Genomic DNA, 23,681 nt, shown 5'->3' on the forward strand with positions numbered 1-23,681 from the left:
GGCAATCTTGCATCAACCAAAAATATTTCCTTTTCAGTTTGTTCCCATTCTGTTAGTTTGTGTGTTTTATGTGTCATTCCTTTAAATTGGCTTAGTTGCTGTTGCTAACCACATGGCATATTCTAGACATCATATTTTACCATGGTCTAGGTTAGCACTTTGATCTGATTCTTCGCAGTGGAGATCTCATGGATTCTTTCTTGGACATGTGTGTTCTTCATGTTTAATGACTAAGTTGGAGTTTTCCAATCATGTGAATCAATTCTGATCATCTTTGGGTTCATGGCAATCTTGCATCAACCAAAAATATTTCCTTTTCAGTTTGTTCCCGTTCTATTGGTTTATGTGTTTTATGTGCCATTCCTTTGAATTGGCTTAGTTGTTGTTGCTAACCACATGGCATATTTTGGGCATCATGTTTTACCTTGATCTGATTCTTCGCAGTGGAGATCTCATGGATTCTTTCTCGAACCTGTGTGTTCTGCATGTTTAACGACTAAGTTGGAGTTTTCCAATCATGTGATTCAGATCCGAGATTCATGATGCTTCATGGAACATGCTTCTTTTGACCTGCCTATAGGTCTGCGCTTCATTCCAAGTCATGTTGGTTAAGTTTTACCCGATTTAGGTCCTGACCTATATTTTGGTATTACGTTTTCCTGACTTTGGAAAATTTGACCTTCTTAGTCGACATGTTTCTTGCAAAGGTTCTATATTTAGAAGCATTTGATCTTTGTTAGAGGGGAGTTAGAAGGATAGCATTTGGAAGGTTAACATTAAGGGTTAGGTCTGGCTTATTGTTTGTGCATCAGGCGTATATGCCTGGGAAGAAGCCTGCATATTTCTGGCCAATTGTATGTAAATTCATGAATCTAAGTTAATGTGAAGATCCAATATTGCATGTTCCCAATTCCTTGTTACTCTTGTGGTTGTCCACTGGATGACTGGGGTTGCACAGATTGGACTATCCTATTTTAGAAACCTCCTGCCATGATTACATCAGAATAATTAAGATACGAGCAACAATCTTGTAAGAGATATTGCTTTGAAAAGAAGATCAAATCTTGAGATCTACTTCCAGCAGTTATTTGAGTTATATTTACATAAATTCTATCTTGTGGCTAAAAAATGCACATGGGTGTGTTCGGACTTACAAATTAGCAATGCCTTGTAGAAATAAATGTCAAAGGATGCAAGCCCACAGCATATGGTTTGTTAATGGTATGCTCACCAATCAAACAAAGAATTTGGGTTACAAGCTTGTGTTAAGTGTGTGTTGACAAGCATAGCTTATGTACCTGCATTTGCTCTGTCTGCAATATAAACTACCAATTGCAACATCAGGTACTTGTTCAAGAATGGTTACAAGAAACACCACTATTGACTGATCTTTGCTAAGCTTTTTGACGGAAATGTCTATGCATAAAATGTAAAATCTAACAGTTGGTCCGATAATCCCCCCGAGCATTGCCCAAAAAGGTTTGAAATTGTAACCAAGCTTTGATACCACTTGTTACAAGCTAGGGTTGTCGCTGTACCAAAATATCAACCTATCAATGCTCGATACAACCACTAGACTTAGAGAACATGGGAGGGTGTCTTGAAGGGGAGCATTGGCGGTTAGTCCAACAAGTTCATCTAGGAAACTGTGAGGAAATGTCATGTTCTTTTTTTATAGATCCCTATCATGAATGGCATGTTTAGGACATTTTGATTAGAACCCACAAATTCTAAGGAACTGTAACTATTCCATGGAGAGGTAAAATTAAGACTCCTACTAAAACCATTTTCGTTCAAGTATGAAAGGGGATCTGGAGAATCAAATAATGTAGGTTTCCATTTTGCTAACTAGCAAGACACTCCATACAAATTAGAGGGTGTGTCATAAATGGAGTCACTTTGATGTGTGATAATTTCATCTATTTCATTTCCTCAATTATTTGTGATATTTGTGTTCGGCCCTTGGAGCTAGATATACACTAACACAATGTGCATACTCAAACTTGATTGAGAATTAGTAGACCAAAACTAATGGTGTGGCAACCATGATGTAGCCAAGGGAAAATGCTCTCAATGGGATTGACAAGCTTTCAAGACCAGACAAACCATCAAATGTTGAAGGTATGAGGATGCCCCTTGTTAAAGTTTTAAGGATCACTGCAAATGTAATCACACTACCATGTGTTTGGTATGTGTTTTCCAAATGCATCGACCTCTTTGAATTTGTATGAGGAATGGACATGTCTATTCATTATTATATTTAATATATTTGCAAACTTAATTAGAGTTGTATATATATCATTGTAATTATATTAACTTCTCTTTGATCTCATAGGTTTATCCTACTAAAGCTACCAAAACATCAACACTCCCTCTTAGCTAGGGAGGATAAACACATGATGGTATATTAACTCAATGTAATATATGAACATCTTTGATCAAAAGATATTCAACATTTTGATATCACATATGATATCATGAGTATTGGCCTCCTAGAATATTGACATTCGATATCCACCAAGTACTCAAAAAGTTTTGATATCACATATGATATTATGAGTATTGGCCTCCCAGAACATCAACAATATTCACCAAATACTCTTTGAGTAATGGCATTCCAGAATGCAAGATATTCACCAAATACTGTTAATAATGGCCACCCAGAACATCAGGATGCGTGATATTCACCAAGTACTTTGTGAGTAATGGCCTTCTAGAACATCAAGCCGCGTGATATTCACCAAGTACTATGTGTAATGGCCTTCTAGAATATCAATAACATTCACCATGTATTCAAAAATGTTTATAAGGTATATGGACATGCATCCTCATAATGCTTACCATATAAACATCTACTAAGAAAAGTATAATCTATCATGATTTTCATAGATATCATAAGAAATCCATCATAATAGAAAATTAAGTTATTGTAAGATTGTCACCTTTCAATAATTGATGATCATTTGGAAGTCATCACTTCCTCATGATTTACACAAGGGGTAGGCCCATCACATAGTCACAAGATACATTCAAGAATTACAGTCCTCTTGACTACTACAATTTATTGATTACTAGAGAATCCATCTTGACATGGTTTACTCCCTCTAAATCAATATTACCGAGATCACCGAAGGTTGACTAAATCATATCCTCTATCTACTCTCTCTCTTCCAAGGTTGCCTGAAATGTCAACCTCCCTCTGTATCTCAATCTCCCTCTTTTTCCTGCAAGAACAATACTCAAAGGAAAAGATCTAGGCATATAGCTCTTGGTTGTATAAATAAGAATGTCAACATGAATGTTAGTAATTTAACTCATGCCCATTACTAACATAACATCTCTCTTTATTTTCAATAATAGAATTAAGATAACACGATACTTAATTTCTATATATATGACTTTCCCTCAGATAACATATTCTCCTATAAATTCAATATTTATGATTATATTTACATTTCATTTCATTTATATTTTAATAATAATATTAGTACCTCACATTAATACTAATAACTTATATTGTTCAACATATTTATATCTAAAAAATATAATATTAAGTTGTTAAATATCATTAAGATATTCTTCTTAAAATTATCATTTATATACGTATCTATATAAGAAAGTTTAATAAAAACCTTGATACTTATTCTCAATAATAATATCATTATATTTTAACTATAAGAACATTAGAAATTTGATTTACATAATCATCTATATTAATGATCTATCAGAAATTTTCTAATATCATATATATTTATGTACAAATTTATCCATTTCTAAATATATTATATAATGATCTTTCTTGTATTAATATAAATACCTTATCATTATCATTTATCCTAGTCCCTATATATCATTCAAAATAACAATTATAAATATGTAAAATTACTATACAATATAATTATTATTATATTGATAAGAGCATAATCAATATCTACTTATCTCAAACATTGTATCACCTTACCTTTGCTTTCCTTCACAGTAAGCCAAATCTAATTTTGACGACGTTGCAACCATATAATTTATTCTTTCAGATGATGAGCACTTGACCATGTCTTCTAACAAATCGTTGGGATTAACAACCATGAAAGACCAGCTATTATACTTATTTGCGCATGAATTCAGCACCCATATCGCTATTGAAACTTTGGAGAAATGACCTCAACCCCATGTGGAGGGTCTTTCTTCACCCTCATTCTTTAGCCAACCCACCAAAAACAACTTCCCATTGCATGAGACTAAGACACATTTTTTCATAGAAAGGATGGTAATCATAATGATTGAGGTGTATATTTGGAGACATCCCTTCTTCCACCTCCTTATAATGAAACTCTCAACGGGCAAAGTTATAACAGCAAGGATGATCAACATAATCAGCAATACAGTAGACCATACTAGTGTGTATAGTGCTCACCGAAGGATGTTTGTTTCTCAAGAGATTCCTAGCCATCTTCACAGGGATTTCTATCATCTCATTTGTAGCAAAATCGTAGAGCACAACTTCAACTACCCTTATAATAACAATTTCAAAGTGATCGGCGTCAACCATCAATTTTGCAGTGTCAGTGTAAATCCCCTTCAGACTCAATGGTAAAGGGATTAGAAACCATTACTTGAGGGAAGCACAAAAGAATGTAATTCCATCGTACTCATTTTGAATCACAAAATGATCAGCCTCATTGTAAGAGGCTATGGATATTGTGGTATTCCAAGCTTTGAAGACCACCTTGGCTCATCAAGGAGGGCAAAGGAAGTCTTCTCACAATCTCCTTTGTTGCCTCCAAATCCAAATCCAGATTTGGATTATTAGCATTATTATTATTATTCTCCATAGTATCCCATTTCCGAGTAGGATTATACTCATAAGGATCGCTTCCTTGAGTTAAGACCCCATAATCTCTATCTTTCCAATCAAATCCAAAATCCACGGCACATCTTCCACAATTTTTGTAATCTTCACCATGGCTTCACTGCACTATGATCCACATCCAATATTTTTCTATTTGATTTAAATGTTTAGATTTGCATCTTGCCTTATTCGATGTTATATTGGTGTCTCTTTCCATTTTTACATTTGCAGGTTGGCTTTAATACCATATTTCTAAGGATCACTACAAATGTAATTGCATTGATATGTGTTTAGTTACTGGTACATGTTTTCCAAATGCATCGATCTCTTTGAATTTGCATGAGGAATAAACCGAGAAGAGACATGTCCCTTTATGGGACATGTCTATTCATTAATATATTTAATATAATTGCAAACTTAATTAGAGTTGTATGTGTATGTATGTATGTATGTGTGTGTGTATATATATATTAACTTCTCCCTGATTTCACAGGTTTATCCTACTAAAGCTACCAAAACATCAACTCCCCTGGCCCCACCTGAGAAAACAAAGCAAAAACAAATTTGTACAAGAACACCCCAAGAATGTGGAAACACCAAGGAGATATCCCTCTAACATCGTTTTCAAGAGTCTATAAGATGTTAACCTTCGAAAGAGTATGTCAAATCATCCTCCAAAGGGGTTACATCAAGAAGAGAGGCATAGCAAAATAAATCCAATGTTCAATGTCCCTCCAAAGAAACTAAGTCCCCTATAGGGGGCATTTTTGAGACTTGGGGACTTAGGGACATCGGGGAAACTACTCCACCCACTCAAAACTCCACTTACACTACCTCCACCAGGGATGCCCCCATGTTCACTTACTATATGGCACATGCCATTACATATTAAATGCAACCTTTTAACTTTAGAAAACTAGTTTTCCTTTCACTAGACACTTGTAGAGATGTTATATTGCAGATTTTGCCTTGAAGATTGCAATTCCCCTCAATTCACCACAATTTGCATATCAGCACCACCCCCTCCATCATTGTTGTAAAGTCATCCCTTTGTCATCTCCAAATTTAGGCCCCTGGTCCCTGCATCTCCTAAACCTATTCTAACATCCCCACGACCCCCATTAGGAAACTCCATGGAACTAGGAATAAATCTAACGCCCCAAGTAAGATTTTATCAGTCTAGGCTTTGGCAAGCAAACCAAATAGAACTTCCCAATATCATATCATAATAAGCTAAGGCCCTATTTGGTTGCAAGAATTGGGGGGGAATAGGAAAATCTAAATGCCCGCATTCGCCAATTTGACGTTTGTTTGCAAAATACAAAATTTAAATTTAAATATCATATTAATGATCTCGACTTATTTGTATTTTTACTTTCTTTAATATATGTAAAAATAAAATGATTTTAGTTTTGACCTTATACTCGTTGAAATAATTTGATTTAATTCAGAATTAAATTTATAATATACAATACAATATGTCCTTTGAATTTCAATGAATTTCAAGGTTGTGGTTTATCTTTCACTTAGAAAGTCAATTTAAAAAATAAAATAAAGGCTAATTAAAATAATTTGGCTTTTTATAAAATTAATAAAAAATCTTGTTTATTTAAAATATTACCAAACTAAAAAAAAAACATTAAAATTTTAAAACAAAACTTATCCAACTCTTATTTCAATTGTTGCAACCAAACATAGAATATGCACATTTCGACTCCTCTTCCAGGTCAACCAAATAGGTCCAAATGATATTCTAGAACTTATTTGAAGAATGCACGAATACTAGAAGAGAGCTTATTCCAGCATAGATGAATGCCGCATTTGGAAATTCTTGTAGCCAAACGAGCCCTAAGAGTAGTAAGTCAATCATCTAGGAAGCTCAAATGACTTGTAAATGGTATTATCCCACCAGTGATCAGATTCTTTGCACTACATCAAATCCATAGTATGAAACCAACGGATCTAATATATCAGTGCCTATTTTCTTTCAATCCTACTTATTTGTAGAAAAACTTTGATCTATGTTTGGGGTTGATCTCTTCAAAAGGAAAATTAGCTTTATCTATGAAATATATGAACTGTATAAATGTTTTGCATCTGCTAAAGTTATGAGCCCAAGAACAATACAGAAAGTAAAGAATGTGTAGAGAATACCTTTTACAAAGTACTATTTTCAATTTCAATATCTTAGGAAGTTAAGAGTAATAAGTCAATCATCTGGGAGGCTCAAATGTCCAGTAAATTTTATTGATCCCACCATTGATCAATGAGTGATTCTTTGCACTATATCAAATCCATAGTATAGAACCAATGGATCTAATATACCAATGCCTATTTTCTTTAAATCCTACTTATTTATAGGAAAAGCTTGATCTGAGTTTGGAGTTGATCTCTTCAAAATGAAAACTAGCATTGTCTATGAAATATATGACCTATGTAAATCTTTTGCATCTGATAAAGTTATGAAACTCAGCAACAAACAAAAAGCAAACAATGCATAGAGAATACATTTGACAAAGTACCATTTTCAATATTTTAGTAAGTTGTTTTAAAGGTGGACACAGAGAATCTAATGCAAATTATAACTAACAATGCTACAATATATGGTGTAGCTAGAAGAGTTCTCCAAGAGAGGCATCAACCATTATTTTGGATCCCATGTGCAACACATTGCTTTAAGACTCTTAACCTTCATTTGGGTAAGACCTACCGTAGAATATGCAAGAACCATAACACAATTTACTTATAATCACCCTTGGGTACTAATTTTCATGAGAGATCACACCAAATGGAGAGAACTAGAATGATCAAGTGTCACAAGGTTTGCTATGATCTTCTTAATGGTGCAAAGCATTATTTATTTGTTGATTTTTTTGAAAAAAAATGTCGGAGCCCTTGGTTAGATTTTCAAGATTGGTAGATAAGGATAAAAACCTAATGGGGGTTACATTTATGAGGTCATGGGTAGGGGCAAGGAGTCCATCTGAAACAATTAAAAGGGAGCAAAGTGAAAATTTGACCTAGTTTGGGAGATGATTAATTGAGGTAGAACAATCAATTCCACCAACCCATTCATACAACAAGGTACTTCCTAAACCTTATTTTTTCTATTTAGATAGCTTTGCAAATCCTAATGGAGAAGTTATCGAGGAATTGTGAGGTTTTCACATCATCGCTCCATTCCCCTCTTTTGTTGATAGGGTTAGGTGGTAGAGTGAATTTAGCAACAATCTTCAATTTAAATTTCTTCTTTGGATAGAACTTGAAAATTTTGCGAAAAAAGGCGAAGTTTGGAAGTCAGAAATTAATGAAAAAATGTGTGCTAAGGGAAAGAGTAAATTTGATTAAGTATGGAGTGAGATGAAACACTTCTTCATTTCAAATGAGGGAGATGAAGCCTCTTCTCATCTCAACTAGGGTAGATGAAGCCTCTCCTCATCTCAATTGGGGCAGACAAAGCCTCTTCTCATCTCAATTGGGGTAGATGAAGCCTCTCCTCATCTCAAGTGGGGTAGATGAAGCCACTTCTCATCTCAAATTGAAGGTGGAGGAAGTACCTCCTCATCTCATGGCTGAATAAAGAAAGAAAGAGATTGATTTGAGGATGGGGATTAAATTCAAATTTGCTAATAGAAGAAAAATACTAATGTAATTAAACACTGCATTGAGCTTTGGATTAAATATTCAATTAGCATTGGATTAAATATTTAATAATATTAAGCAAGGGGAGATCAATTTTAATGACATAATTGAGATGGAGATTAATTTCAAATTAAGATACAACCCAATTTACCTTGATTTTGCAAAATAAAAATGGGCTTTAAATTCAAATGAGATTAAATTTACCTTGATTTTGCAATATAAAAATGGGCTCTAAATTGAGATGAGATAAATTTTACTTCGATTTTGCAAAATATGGATTGATTTTAAATATGAAAAAATTAATTCATCTATTGTGGCAATAAATTAATTCATCTATTGTGGCATTGAATTTATCTAAATGGCATCGATTTTACCAAATGCACAATTTAAATTAATGGGAGATAAATCATAAAGGATAATAAATTAAATGTTTTTCAATCAACTTGAAGTTGTAAAGGGCCATGAATTAAATGAATTATTCAAAGCTCCTCAATTTCGCAAACAAAAAGTCAATCAATCTCAACCAGAGGGGAGCCAATTCCAATTGATTTATTCAAGGAATCTTAAATAATTAGTGCTGATTTTAAATAAGGAAAATAACATTTTTTTAAATGATGTTGATTATGGGTTGCAATTCAAATTGAAGATAAGAGAAGAAATTTTAATTTGTATTACCCAATTAAATTTTGTTAATGGAAATCAAGAAAGGCAAGTTTGTGATGATTTTCTAAGTCTTGCTAACTTGATATGTTGAAATTATCATTTAAAATTTCGCAATTATTTGCAAGTGGTGGTTTGCCTTGCAAGTTAAGGAATGATGAGGTGGTGTCTATTTCCTCAATTAATGAGAATGTGCAAAGTGTCCTAGTGGAAGAACTTTATCATATTGTGTCTAGATTCATTGAATCTGCCAAGAGAAAAAAGGATAAATGAAAGAATATTTCAAAGATGACTTGGTGTAAATACAAGTGGCATCATCTTATTGATTCATTAAATGATAGCCTTGTCTACAAGTTTTCTACTTCAACAAGTTTCTACCTAACCTCTCTTTTCATTGGCCCATTTGTTGGTGCATCTTATCTAGTGGTTAAGCCTAATCTATTTTCTTATTGGCCCATGAAGGCAATGCAATTTTCTGATTGGCCCACATGGTGGTGCTTAATTGTAGGGTGCTCATTTAATATTCATAGCTATGGTTATGGAAACCCTTATTAGGGCTTATATGGATTAATCTTGACCCTTGATTTCAAATCAATCTTGACCATTCAATGTAATTGAGAACTCCTATATAAAGGCTTGCTCACATCATTTGTAAAGAGAGTAATGTTGAAGAATTGTTGCCAAAGTATTACCAAAATTGATCTTTAATCATTTTTGGTCTTCATGGTGGATATATATGATCTATGATCATTTTGGAGTATTGTATGGCTCTTTGCTTCTCTCACTTAGATTAGGATTTTATTTCATGTTGAATAGAAGTAAAAGTATGTGGATGGAAGATATGGTTGAATGTTGATTAATGGTGGAGCTAGTGTCCATACTTTTTGTTACTTGTTGATTATAGGTAAGAGTGTAAGGTTAGTCTAGGCCTATATTGTGAATGTTTAACTTTTATTGAAGCAGTTCATTTAAATTGTGCCTTTATAAGGTATTTGGATGAACATTGAACATTGACAATGTGAAAATCATTATCACATCCTTAGAAGCTAGCACCCTCCTATGCCTAATTTACACAACAAAGCAAGGATTGGTTAGAGGCTCAACCCATCATCAACATTATCTTATATTCCTAGAGTTAGATAGCTTTTGTTTCGTTTAAAAGACCTTTGATTGGGAGTAGTTGGAGAAGTTGAAGAAGTTGATATCCAATAAACGAATAGCACAAGTCCCTATCTGATAACCAGCATATCACATCATTATAGCTGAGTGAAAGTCGACATTGGGAAGGAACCTTGAGGTTGTCTCATTTGATCACACAATTCAGAATATTGTTTAGCTTATGAACATCCTTATTCAAGGGAGAGCTGGAGATTTGGTGTCCCGTCATGAAATACTAAGTAATTGATTAGCTTTTATTTCCTTTAAAAGTCCTTCAATTGGGAGTAGTTAGAGAAGTTGATATCTAATGAATGAATAGTGTTAGTCCCTTTGTGATAACCAACGTATCACATCATTATAGCTGAGTAAAAGTCCACATTAGGAAGGAATCTTGAGGTTGTCTCATGTGATCACAATTCAGATACATTGTTTAGCTTATGAGCATCCTTATTCAAGAGAGAGTTGGAGATTTGGTGTCTCATCATGTATGTTGTAGTGGAACAAAACTCACATCAACAGAACCCCACAACATGCATTAAAAGAATGACACTTGAGGTTGAGGTGAAAAACCTCATCGATCAAGAATTCAAGATAGCAAGGATAAGCCCTTTTCTTCAACACTAGTTATTTGAGGAAGAACAACACAGTCACCAAGCAACAAAGATTGGAATTGTCACATAAAGTGCATCTTATAAGTTACAAATACAGTGATTAACAAAATATGGCTTTCTTTCCAACTGTTAGATGTCATATTTTGTAAGTTATTAATGAGGTAGATTGCAATGCAATTACCCTAGATATTCAACATTTACCCTCTGCATTTTGTGTCAACATTGTGTAAAGTTTCTGCAAATTCTTTTGACTGAATATAGACTGGATTCTACCTTCTTTATCTCCTTATAGCTTGATGTGAATAACTTCAGATTATTGCCTTCAATTGAATTTGAAATCTAATTCAGAATTCTGTATTTTACTTCTGCAAATCATAGGTAGGCAGTATTGATTAAGGAGCAGACTATTTGTATTTTGTGTGTCCTTAAACTTCAACAATACCCACTATATGTAGAGAGAACTAGGGACATGTCCCTTCCAAACAATCTTTAACCAATCTGGAAGCCGACGACTTTTAGAAGGAATAATTAGTTTAGAAATTAACTTAACACAAATTGAATTTAGTTAACTTCAAACTCATCCTAAATAAAAATGCCGATATCTCTAAGAGAAAGGTGTAAAGACATTTGGATTACTCTAAGTTATTTAAGAACAGATTATAAGTTACAGATTTAACACGGTATAGTGCATATTTGTGAGTGCAATTAAAGTTTGTTTGAGCCCATTCACATGAAGTAGTAGAAATATTTAACTCAAAAACTCCTCAATGACTACCTTTGTACAATATAGCCTTTAGCTTCTCACAAGAAAGGTAGAGGGAAAATCAAAGGAGGCCATTGATTTGGATGGCATTGATCCTTGTGGTAATTGCACAAGGCAGGATGAGGAACCTCCATGATTTAAAGCAAAAAAGATTCTTGATTTTGAGAGGTAACAGATGGAGGATGTGGCTACAAAAAAGGAGCTTCTGAATTGTCAATGGATGACATTAATGAGGCAGAGAATCATTGTCATCTACTAGAAAGGTGAAAGTCAAGCCATAGCCACAGCACAAAATTTTATGTTAAGTGAAGAGCTCTAACAGATTGCATGAATTAGAACATATCCCAAATTTTTCACTAGATTACATAAAAGGATGATGTAAACTATTGTGATATGTAATTTATGAATTTGATGATGTCCAAAAGCAACCATCATAAGTTCACAATAGTTGTCAGCTACATAATGTATCAGGATTCCACATGATGATATGATATTGTACTCAATTTGTATTCATATTGATCAAACATAAAAGAGAAATATTATTACCCATTTATAAACTCATTGAATACATTTTTCAATGAATTTTGCAAAAGAAAAAATGTGCTTTTAGAGAATTTTGAGTTGAGTTTTTTGCTTACTTTTTCTCGGGCTTTTGATGATTATAGATCAATCGAAGGCATGTGAGATGGCTATAGTATCTACAAGTTTACTCTTTCTTTTACAGGTTATGGTTAAACTAGTGAGCATGAAGATAATGAAGGATTCGCATGCATTTTGTAGATAAATGTTGTGCATGCATTGAAACCTAGGTTGAAGATAGAAGCTCGTATGCAAGAATAATTTCTGCAAGAGGGGATTGTTTAAGAGGCAACAATTAGGCATAACCTCAATTTTAATGAGTGAAAACCTTGTCAAAGAGTTACATTGTGGTGGACATAAAGATCGGTTTGACCTAAACAATGCACAAACCAAGTTGAATCCAAGGTATCACTCAATTTGCACAAAGATGTAGGCAAATTCATTGAGACAAACATGATCTACCAAATAGAAGAGGGGAGTCACATTAAGCACTTGGTTTTACAAACCAATGCATATTCTAGAAAAACCTTGGGAGAAACTATCCATGGATATTAAACTTGAATTGTCAAGTGCATAGAAGGTAATGACTATGTCTTTGTAGTGTGGGAAATTTTTCTAATGGTGTACTTCATTCCTCATCAATAGTTGAATAATGAATCCAAGTTAGCAAATAAACACTTCTAGGAGAGAGAGCAATTGCACAACTAGCGAACACAAAAAAAATCCTAAGCCATTTTTAATGTGTCATTTAGAGAAAACTAGGCACAAAACTATTAGTTTCATATATCATTCACAAGCAAATGTTAATCAAACTCTTGGCAATCTACTCATGTCTAGTAGTAGAAAAGCCTACACAATGAGACTCTTTGTAGGCACTAAGTTATATTTATATACAATAAATTGGTGAACAAATCGTTAAAAAAGACACCATCACAAGTGGTTATGGGACATCCTACGGGGCATCATAGAATTATTGAAGGTGACAAACAAGAAGAAAAGAAGTCCAATAGATAGAGAATTCCCAAAACACATGAACTTTATGTAGAAGTCAAGAAGCAACTATAGGAGAGCAACATGAAGTACAAGTTGTATAAAAGGAAGAAGACTTAGAGGATAAGCTAGTAGTGTTGAATTTGAGAAAGGAGTGATTCATTAGGGGATATCAACATAAGCTTAAGCCCAAGAAGATTAATAAATGCTACATCATGCATAAAGTTTCTAAGAAGGCATACGAGATCAAGCAATTGGAAGGGTAGATTATCTCACTAATGTGTAATGTATATGGCCGAGATTCATCCACATGCCTTAGGATTTAGAGGTTGCACAACTAGTAGAATCACCTAATTAGGAAACGAGGGACAAACAAAACAATGGAAAGGAACTAAGTATATCTTGAATACATGTACTGGCAAGAAGACTCAACAAAACAAGAACAAAAAAAATTTAAGGAATTACAAAAATTTATTGTTTTAATGTTTGATTTCAATTGTTCTTCCTTGTGTGCTTCTAGTTGTGTTATATGTGTCTATTCATCCATTGTTCATTTGACCCACATTCATTAATTGCAGAGTCCACCAACCTAGCAATCACATGCATTTGCTTACATGATGTTAGTGAAGTTGTCAAGTGATGAAATTAGTGACAAATTGTCTCCTAAAATACAGTCTGATATCTCTTTGGATGCTCTTGCATTAGATTAAACATGCACAAGTGGATATAAATCTGTTTTCTCACATGCTTCACCCTTTCAAACATGGTTTTCACCCATCAAAATTTTGCCTATATCTTCGAGTCAAATATCAACACAATGGGCAGCAAAAGGGCTCAAGATATAATAGAGTGCCTCTCCTCAAGAAGTTTCCATACACACTTGCATTACCACCTCATCCAACATATTACATAGGATCTCAACATGTCTCACTTCACTATATGCATCATCTGACTTCAAGAACAGGAAAGTGACTATCAAAAGCCACTATGAACTTGATCAATATTTAGCTCATGCCATCCATCTAGCAATAAGACAAAATATTGCAGTTTGTTTCATGTCAAATGCTCTTTTGTTTCTTGATTATGACCTTGACGGGTTTCACATCACCAAACAAGGGCACACTGAATTTACATTGGTGTGGATTCTTGAACCGTTTCCTCACTATTGTCAATGCATCGACCAGTGAATCCCAATATGAGATCCTCACAACATTGAACTCTATGTTATTAATTCTCCTAGTTCTGCATAGTACCTTTGAGTCAAAGTTGCGCAATAGGAGCATTATGACTAATAGGGAAACCCTATGAATCAAACAAAACCCTAATAGAACTAACTATAATGGATGAGCCCTGTATCCACAAGCCAAGGCAAGTGCATATTACATTATCTATGACTGTAAAGAACATCACAACTATTGTTGATTTAGCCCTCTTATTTCTTGATTTCTTCTCCTTGTATGAAGCAAGGAGAGCCTTTTTTCCTCGTGTAATGTCAACTTCAATGAAATAATGCACCCTAAGCAAGGATCCTTACAAGGTGATTTTTGTGGTGATTGATGTCTTTTTAGTTAACAAAGAGGAAGTGCACACAAACATTTCTCCCTATATACCTCAGTGTGCAATACCTCCAAGTCAAGTCCCTAAACTTGCCCTACTTTGGTTATTTAGAAATGTCATGTCCCTACTAGCAAACTAAAGCTCTGGCAAGAAGGGAAAAACAAAAAGCTTTTTACGTTATAAAACTTCACTCTTAAATAAGGAAAAAAATGGAAAAACAAAATTGAAGGAAAGAAGGGAGGCAGTGGGAGGGATAGTCACCCTCACAAAGTTTGTTGGTGGGGGTAATTATTATCATTGATAACTAACCAATGGTTTATTAGAAGTACCCAAGGGCAGATCTAGCTATTATGGAAATCAAAGTGAGACTATCTTATTCAAATCCATTTAAAGCTCCATGTGAACACTTTTTACCGAGATGTTTCCAAATGCGGTCAATAAATCAGCCAAAATCCACCCACAACCATGTAGAACCAATCAAAATCACTTGACAATCTAAGGATTGTTTAAAGCACAAAAGTGCAAAGGAGAAAATGACCAAAAGGAAAGATTTTTTCCTTTTTTGTTTTTGATGTGGACCATCTTTTTGTGTAGCCAAAATAGTTTTAGGCTCATACCAAAACTCATGTTTTGGGGAAAGTACTAGCCGGAAACTTGGGGGCAGGTTTTTCAACAAGTGACTCGCTGGCCTCTTACCCACTCATAGTGACCCCAAGTTGGAGTCACTTGCCAATTTTTTAAACTATGCATGTAACCATTTAAAAGAATTAGTAAATTGCTTTAAACTAGTTGTAAATTATGTTCTTCAATTGGTCAAAATTTTACTATAAAACGAGCACTTTTTTTCTTAAAAGGATTTTTCCGTGTTTACTTTTTCCGCATTCTCTCTATACTAACGTATAATTTTTGGATTTGTATCACACGTGGTATTGCCAATTGGCTACATGTATAGACAAATACTATCACATGATATTCCATTCCTAAAGTTGTCCAGTTCATTAATAATAGTAAATAGTAAATATTGAACATGTCGATTTACAAATTTAAGATTATTCCATGCTTGTATTAGGATTTATGTGATGCAAGAGCTCCTGGGGTAGTTGGCTATCTTGTATGTTGCAGTGGTTTTGGTGAACTCGGTTGAAAGGAGGTGATACTCAATCACTACTAGGGTAGTTCTCGGTTGTAGTTTCACCCAAGGAACACGATGACTGAAGGAGCTCGCTGATGCTTGCGGTGCTTGGTTGATGATCTACTCGGTTGAACTAGTGGCTAGTTATCATGTGGGAGATGGGTGGATGTGCTTGCTTGGTATGCTCGGTGGTTGTTGTTGATGCTCGATGGTTTGGTTCACCGGCTAGATGTTTCTTGGGAGATTTGATCAGCCGACTTGGCGCATTAAATTTGTGTTGCACGTAATCGTAACATGGATCAATCGTGGGATGTGTGAGGACATATTTGGGGTCTTAGTTCTTTCTCCTATGTGCATTTAATGATTGTTCTAAGCTGGTTGAGGCATGTGTTTATTTGGGTTCTAAATGATTCTATTTGCAACAGGCCGACTTGTGGTAGTGCAAATATAAGGGAAGGGTTTGGGTAGTGTTTTAGGGTTGGTAATCAGCTAGAAAGGAGTAGCTGAGGAGCAAAGTTTAGCAAAGCTAGTAGCTGAGTGTAGGCTTAGGAAACAAGAAGATTGCTTGGTGGCTTGCGAGCACAACTTTAGATCTTGCTTGGTGTTTCTACAAGATTGTTGTGTTGCTACAGATCCGGACTAGCTGGGAGTTTGTTAGGATCTTGTGAGATCTTATAGAACTATTACTGTAATTTCTTTGTATTGGTCATAACCAGGAAGGCCTTACGGCCCGGCACATTACATGTAATCAATTATTTGATGAATAAAGAGTTGGATTTTCTATCAGATCTTGTGTTGTGTGTTGTGTTTCTGCTCATAGTAATTTGTTGGGGGCTTGGTCACCTCCATTGGGGGTTCACTCGGCCTTGCACTGCATCATTATGGAAACATTTCTATTCACTTTCTGGAATTAGATCAAAGAACCAAACAATTCATAGGTTATGATTTTAATTTATCCATACGATTGGCTAAGATGTGTCAGGCTTCTTAATCTAAGATAGTTATGCTTGTATTAGGATTTATTGAAGCATTGCTATTTAGTTTCTGGAATTAAATCTAGAGAACCAAACAATTCATATGCCATGATTTTAGTTCATTCATGCCATTGGCTAAGACCTGTATGGCTGCTTGTGTGATGCTCCATGTTAGATCGATATTTCAGCAACAGTTTCCAGTATTTTCTAGATATTCAAGATACAACTTGTCTCACTTTAACATCCATGTTTGATTGGAGTTCGCTCAATCAATGTTTGTAGATGATGGGCTTGACTTCATATGCCTTCACCAACAGAAACCAAGTGGCATTAAACAAAAGATTAGTAGAAGCCATTAAAATATAACAGTGCAGGAAACTAAAGGCAGCTGAAAAATAATATTTTAATAATGACTTTGGAATTCAAGAAAGATATGGGATTTATTATTATGATATTTGGGAACTTTCTCAAATTTTTCAGTCTCTCATGGGGAGCCTCACAATCCAATTTCAGCAGTGGAGCTATCTGCCCCAGATGGCTTTCAAAGAATCAATCAGATTCTTCAATGGGAGTTAATGGATTTTGATGGAAATTTGGGGAGAGGAAGACAAATTCTGAGATTATTACTAAGGGATATTCATCAAATATTTAGAGCAAGGGTTGATTCTAGATACTCAAAATACAGAGGTATTCTATTTATCCAGAATAAAAATTATTTCAGAGCTTTTTCGATTCTGGCAATATATATAATGCCATATGATGATAGGCCGAATCATCTTCTTCATGATGCCTGGTAAAATAAATAAAAATTTTGTCATGTCATTTGTTTGGCCCTTTGGGTGATTAAGAATTTGTTGCATATGGCATAGAATCAGAATTATCTTATTCACCAAGTATTCCTTACTTCGGCATGAGAATTACAAGACTATTTGCTGTATCACCTTAGTCATATTACGGAAGATGAAGAAATATTAGACAGGGAATACTTATATTATGATTTGTGGGTGATGGGCATGAAAGGCGGGTAGAAGATGCTCACATATGCCAGATGTACCTACAACTGTGAACCTTGTATTATTTCCTATGATTGATATTGGGATGCCAAGAAGATGTATATTTGTATTTGGTTTTTGGTCCTCTTATAACAAACTTAGGTTTATTCTCTTAAGCATTTGCTACTATGCAAGGGTGGGTGTTTTTCTGGAGTTGAGGCAACAAGCAAACACAAAGCTTCTATTTGTGTTTGCATTAATAAAATAATCAAATTCTTGTGGCAGCATGGAATATCAAAGATCAACCTAGACTGGTGTGAATAGGAATGGAGTTTATATCAGTGAAATATAGGGGAGCTTGATATCCTGCCAGAGATGATAGAACATGAGCATAGATAACCCCTCACCAGGTGTGTTTTGCCATCAGTATTTGAATAATAAGGTTACTGGGACTGACAAATGAAAGAGTAATTCTATATTTATAAAATTAATGTCTGTAGAAAACAATGGATTTGCTATCTTCTCATAAATACATCTGAGCAAAAAAGAGTGGCATAAACTGGGAATCCTTTAAAGCCTGCAACCAAACAGCAATCAGAAATCTCTAGCAGGGGTTGTCAATAAGTTTTGTATGTCAAACAAATGGTAGTAGATTCCACACCAAAGATATCTGAATCTGAATCTGAGTCAGTCCTTATCCAACTGTTTGATGCAAAATACTATACTTTAATAGGGTAGATTTTTATGTGTTGAATCAGAAAGGGGTCTTTACAGATTTGATAGATTGTTACTCAATTCACTTCAGCATAAAAGCCCATTTCCCAATGTTTATTATAAAGTAAAGGAAACATAAGAAATATGACACTGAAAAACAAATGATTAAGTTAACACCTATATTTCAGGGGAATGTGCTTAAGAGCATTTTATGAATATCTAAGGATAAATATAGATCATAAGCATTGTACCAGACAAGTTATGCTTCCAGGCTAGAGTAGATTGCATGCATTCGCTGTTTGATTTCTTTTAAATTTTATCATCTGATCTTGTCCAGACTTCTATCTTTATGTGCAGAAATCCACACAATAGAAATTCTTTTATATATACTCATATATCATGAACTGTGAATTAGAATGTGCATTTCCATTTATAGAGTTGAATCTAAAATGTTTTAGATTTGTAAAGGACTGAGACCACAAGATACAAGAGGCCACAAGGAAGGGAAACTGATAGAGGAATGTACTGATTTTGCATAATACCAGTCAATAACCTGTCCAATCTTGGGACCGAATTCTTCAACCTGGAGAAATATGACAAAGTGTTGGTAAAAAAATATTTTGAAATATACCACAGCAAGAATGCTTCACAAAACAAGAACTAGCTTTGTTTACTCAGTATGCAGCTAAGAACATAAATTTGAATATTTAACTTGCAAATAGTCACCCACAAATACTTATGTGCAAATATAAACTGGACACTGCTAACTCTAACTAGCATTCAGTAACCAATTTGTATTGTGAAAAGTCAAAATCATTTTAGAATTCAGAAATGTTAATGAAATACATGTATTTTCTCTCTCAGTATTGGAAATCTCTTGTAACATTTCTATTCTAATGTGAAAAACCTTAGAATTATTATTTCCAACTATAGAATAACGTATTGGAATATCAAGATAACCAGATTGTCCTCTGAAAGTTCTTCTGCATCCTAATCTCATTTCTTGATGCTGCTTCTTAAAATTAAATTAAAAATAGAAAGATTTACTGTGTTCCAATCTAAATGGTCCCCCAAAACTGTCCTCTAGTATACACCAAGGAATTCTACATGGTAGGGTTCTCAAGTTTCATCTTTGTTATGTATCATAGCAAACTCATATTGCAAATTTTGCTTTGAATGAATTGAAAGATTTGAGTGACATCCACAAGACCAAACAGTCTAATGAACCAAAAGACCGTAGCACTAAGCAATTTGCATATTCCTTTCCATTTCTGATCTTCTGCTCTGAATCTTAACCAAAAAACCATCTGTTTGGTTGGTCTTATCTTCTTCAAAAAAACTATGCAGGCTGACCACTTTCAAGATGACATCATAATGAGTCCAAATGTCGTCATATGTTGCACATTCCGAGAGAAAGTGCCATCCCGGTTCAATTGTGCCCATCCTAAAAAACATGTATGTACTCTCCTCCCAAGCCTATTTGGGCCTCTTTTGTAAAGAACCCAACCAGTTATAACTTCATTATAGTGTGATATTTCTATCAAGATTTAACTGTGTAGTTTCGGCATTATAGTTGTTTGACATTTTGTCAAACACTTATAATGCAAGCTCTGATACCACTGTAAAGAACACCAACCAGTTCTAACTGCAATTCTAGCGGTTTGACATTTTGTCAAACACTTACTATCATGCAAGCTCTGAGACCACTGTAATGAGCCCTGCTCTCTCACTCTAAGACAATGTTGAAGAAGTGTTCTTTTACCATGCAAATTTTATATTTTCTTCTGTTTTGAGATATATGATTTTTTTTCAATTTCCAGAATATATAAATGCTCATAAAATATAAACAATTTGAAACTACTATGAATTGCCACCACAATGTTATCAATTGCAATTATCAAATTTGCAATTCTTACAAGCATAGACATATAAGCAAATTAATTATTAAACAAAACTAGTATGCAATTTGGTGTTGGGAAGTTTGTGTGAAGACATAATTAAAGACTCCATGCCAATCTCAGTAGATTGCAGGTAATGAACGCAGCCAGTATAAATTCCATCGCTGCCCAAAGTACAAAGTTTGCACATGAATTTGTAGCCCAAACACTGCTCTAACAGGCAACCACAGCGCACCAAAGATGCTATGAAATGGCAGTGATAAAACCCCAGCTTGAGCAACACTTCCCTTCAGCAGTTTAAGATCAATACTATGATCGATTTCCCAGTGCCAAACCTGTCCTTTCTCCTATTCAAATCATAGAAGGAATTCTGATCGTTTGGTATACATCAGCACCAAAACAATCCTCAGTAAAGAACGCAGGTCATATATTCAGTAGATAAAACATAATTCACCTGGAAATGGTTTTAATTAAATAATAATCATAATTCACCCATCTTGTGAAAATGACTGAAGAAGCATCAGCATCAGAATCAAAATCTGACAGCACATGAGTGATCCTGATGAAGAAAGATGATGAATGAAACAGACAAAGTGACTTACTAAAATAGATGCTCCATCCAAGGTTCTTGGAGCCCAAATCTGAAGCAAAAAATAAAAATTCTTCTCTAAACACAAAGTCATCGAATAACATAAACAATAGAATGATTTCCTTTCTCACAAAGCATTGCTTTTATAGAAAATAAAGATGACTTCTTCAAGACAACTTTCACTTAAAAGCCCTCTTCTTTATACTTGGCACATATTTGAATAATACAATTTATTAATTCCCTTTGGCACCGAAAACGACCTTTTCAACCACATTATGATATTTTGACACACAAGGTCATTGTTTCCTATGCCCAAGATTTTAAACTTTTCAACCTAGTTCCAATGAGCTATGACATTAAGGTGGCCAATATACAATACCAACAAAAATAACAACCTCAATGTATTTAATTAAATAGTAATCATAATTCACTCGTCTTATGAAAATGACTAAAGAAGCATCGGAATCAAAATCTGACAACACATAAGTGATCTTGATGAAGAAAAATGATGAATGAACCTGGCGAGGTGACTTACTAAAAATAGATGCTCCATCCAAGGTTCTTGGAGACCAAATCAAAAGCCAAAAAAAAAAAACCAAGAGCATCATTCAACTTCTCTAACTTATCTGAGCGCATCGGAACCATTTGTTGACTTACTATAAATAGTAAGTCCCACCAAATAGAGCCATAACCCTCAATAGGGTCCTCTAAGCACCAATATTAGCCTAAAAGGACCTAGAAATAGGCTAAATCCATGCACTATCATGGTCACACTAAAAAGGGAACATTACATCTTCTATCTACCCGTCTTGCATCTAAATAATGTGATCCCGTCCTCAGTAGTGTCACTAACAACCTTGCTTTTCCTTTAATAGTAGCCCCTAGATACACTTTCTCATCATTTTCCCTAGTTGACTTGAATTCTTGAATGGAGTAAGCCTTTTTTCTACCAATGTTATTAGTCTACATGGCACTCTGCAACTTCTCTAAAATAGACATTTTTATGTCCATATTTGAATGAGGACACTCCTGTAGCTTATTGTTCCATTCATAGCTGAAAAACTCTCACTTGGCAAAAACTCGCCAAGCCCAAAAAAACGCAGGAAAACTCGGCCAGTTTAAAAAAAATACTCAGGGAAAAACTATGGAACCTGAAAAACAGCTTAAATTTAATTAAAAGTGCCTTTTTTAACAAAAGTCAATGAGAAGATGCATCCCATGAGTTAATTTATGAGTACACAAAAGAAACAAGCAGATTTTAGATATATATAAATGCAAAGTAGGTACAAAGTTGAATTCTCGTGCGAAATGCTAATGGCACGAAGCAAAATAGTAAATAGTTTCTATAAAACAAGAAGTAAATACATCATTGTAGTCAACTTCTGTAAAACTAGAAGTAAATACATCATAGTAAATGTAATGTTCCATTCCAGGTGTACGCCAGAATAATGGTAGCTACTAGTAGCCGTACAGTTGTTTCTTGGAGCTTGTACGGTTGCTTCTTGGAGGTTGTACGGTTGCTTTTAGAGGTCATACAGTTTCTACTTGGAGGTTGTACGGTTGCTTCTAGAGGCTGTACAGTTTCTACTTGGAGGTCGTACAGTTGCTATTGGAGGCCATACAGTCGCTTCTTGGAGGCCGTACGGTTGCTTCTGGAGGTCGTACTATTGCTTCTTGGAGGTCGTACAGTTGCTTCTGTTATGCCACGAGGTATGCAGGAGCCACACAGTGAATGTAGAATGAGTTACAACAAGATGCCAAAACATGTATTTGCCAAACAATTAATGCTAAAGCAATGGAACCCAAAGATATATAACTATATATATAAATGAATCTATAACAAAGATGGTGCACGGATTTGCCAGATCCGAGCAAGTAATGCAAAATGGAATCGGGTGAGGGTTGAAGTCCACCAAAACTAGAAAGCTAAATAGGGAAGGTCTTTCACTTCCGAAATGGCAAACAACAGAGAACTCCAACAAGAATTCGCAAACAGAGAAAATAATCCAAAATTCCATACCTACGACTACCTACATGCCGTGCTTAAATACCCGTCAGGAAAACCTTTCGAGGGTGTACAAAGATAGCCGACAGCCATACTTACCTACAGAAACAATTAAATTAAAAATGGGTTCGAGATATATTAAATCAATCAGCTCATTGACAAGGTTTAATTAAATACATTTATTTTATGATCGAAACATTACAATAAATAGTGTCTATGAAACTAGAAGTAAATACATGATAATAAAATAGTCTGAGAGTGAATTTGAACGATTTTGGCTTGCTGGAAAGAAATGCTTGTCTTGGGTGTCAGCAAGTGGTTGAACTAAGTTTGTCAGAACTCAAGAATATAGGATTAAAATCAAGTATTTGTGAGAAAATGAATTAGAATCATTAGCAAATCATTGTTCCAGCTTCAATTTGATCCCAAATGGCCAAGAATTCCAAGTACTTGTATAAATCCTCTTGCTCCTAAGCTGCAAAAATGATTGAACAATGTTGCAAATGCAAATTGGTATGAAAAATGACATTTTCGAGTGTTCACCCTCTGATTTTGCTACACAAGCGAGTGT

General features: G+C 34.6%; 1 protein-coding gene across 1 annotated transcript in view; it reads right to left on the reverse strand.

The window, feature by feature from the left end:
- LOC149540534 (glutamyl-tRNA(Gln) amidotransferase subunit C) overlaps positions 1–23,681 on the reverse strand; it is a 62,313-nt gene that overhangs the window by 30,068 nt on the left and 8,564 nt on the right. The window contains exon 2 of the mRNA XM_089801612.1: positions 19,161–19,201. Coding sequence (XP_089657738.1) covers positions 19,161–19,201 — 41 coding nt within the window. The remainder of the gene's footprint in view (positions 1–19,160; positions 19,202–23,681) is intronic.

The sequence above is a fragment of the Cupressus sempervirens genome, chromosome 9 (genome assembly GCF_028749045.1).
Source record: "Cupressus sempervirens isolate cs-2001-9-10 chromosome 9, ASM2874904v1, whole genome shotgun sequence".
NCBI lineage: Eukaryota > Viridiplantae > Streptophyta > Pinopsida > Cupressales > Cupressaceae > Cupressus > Cupressus sempervirens.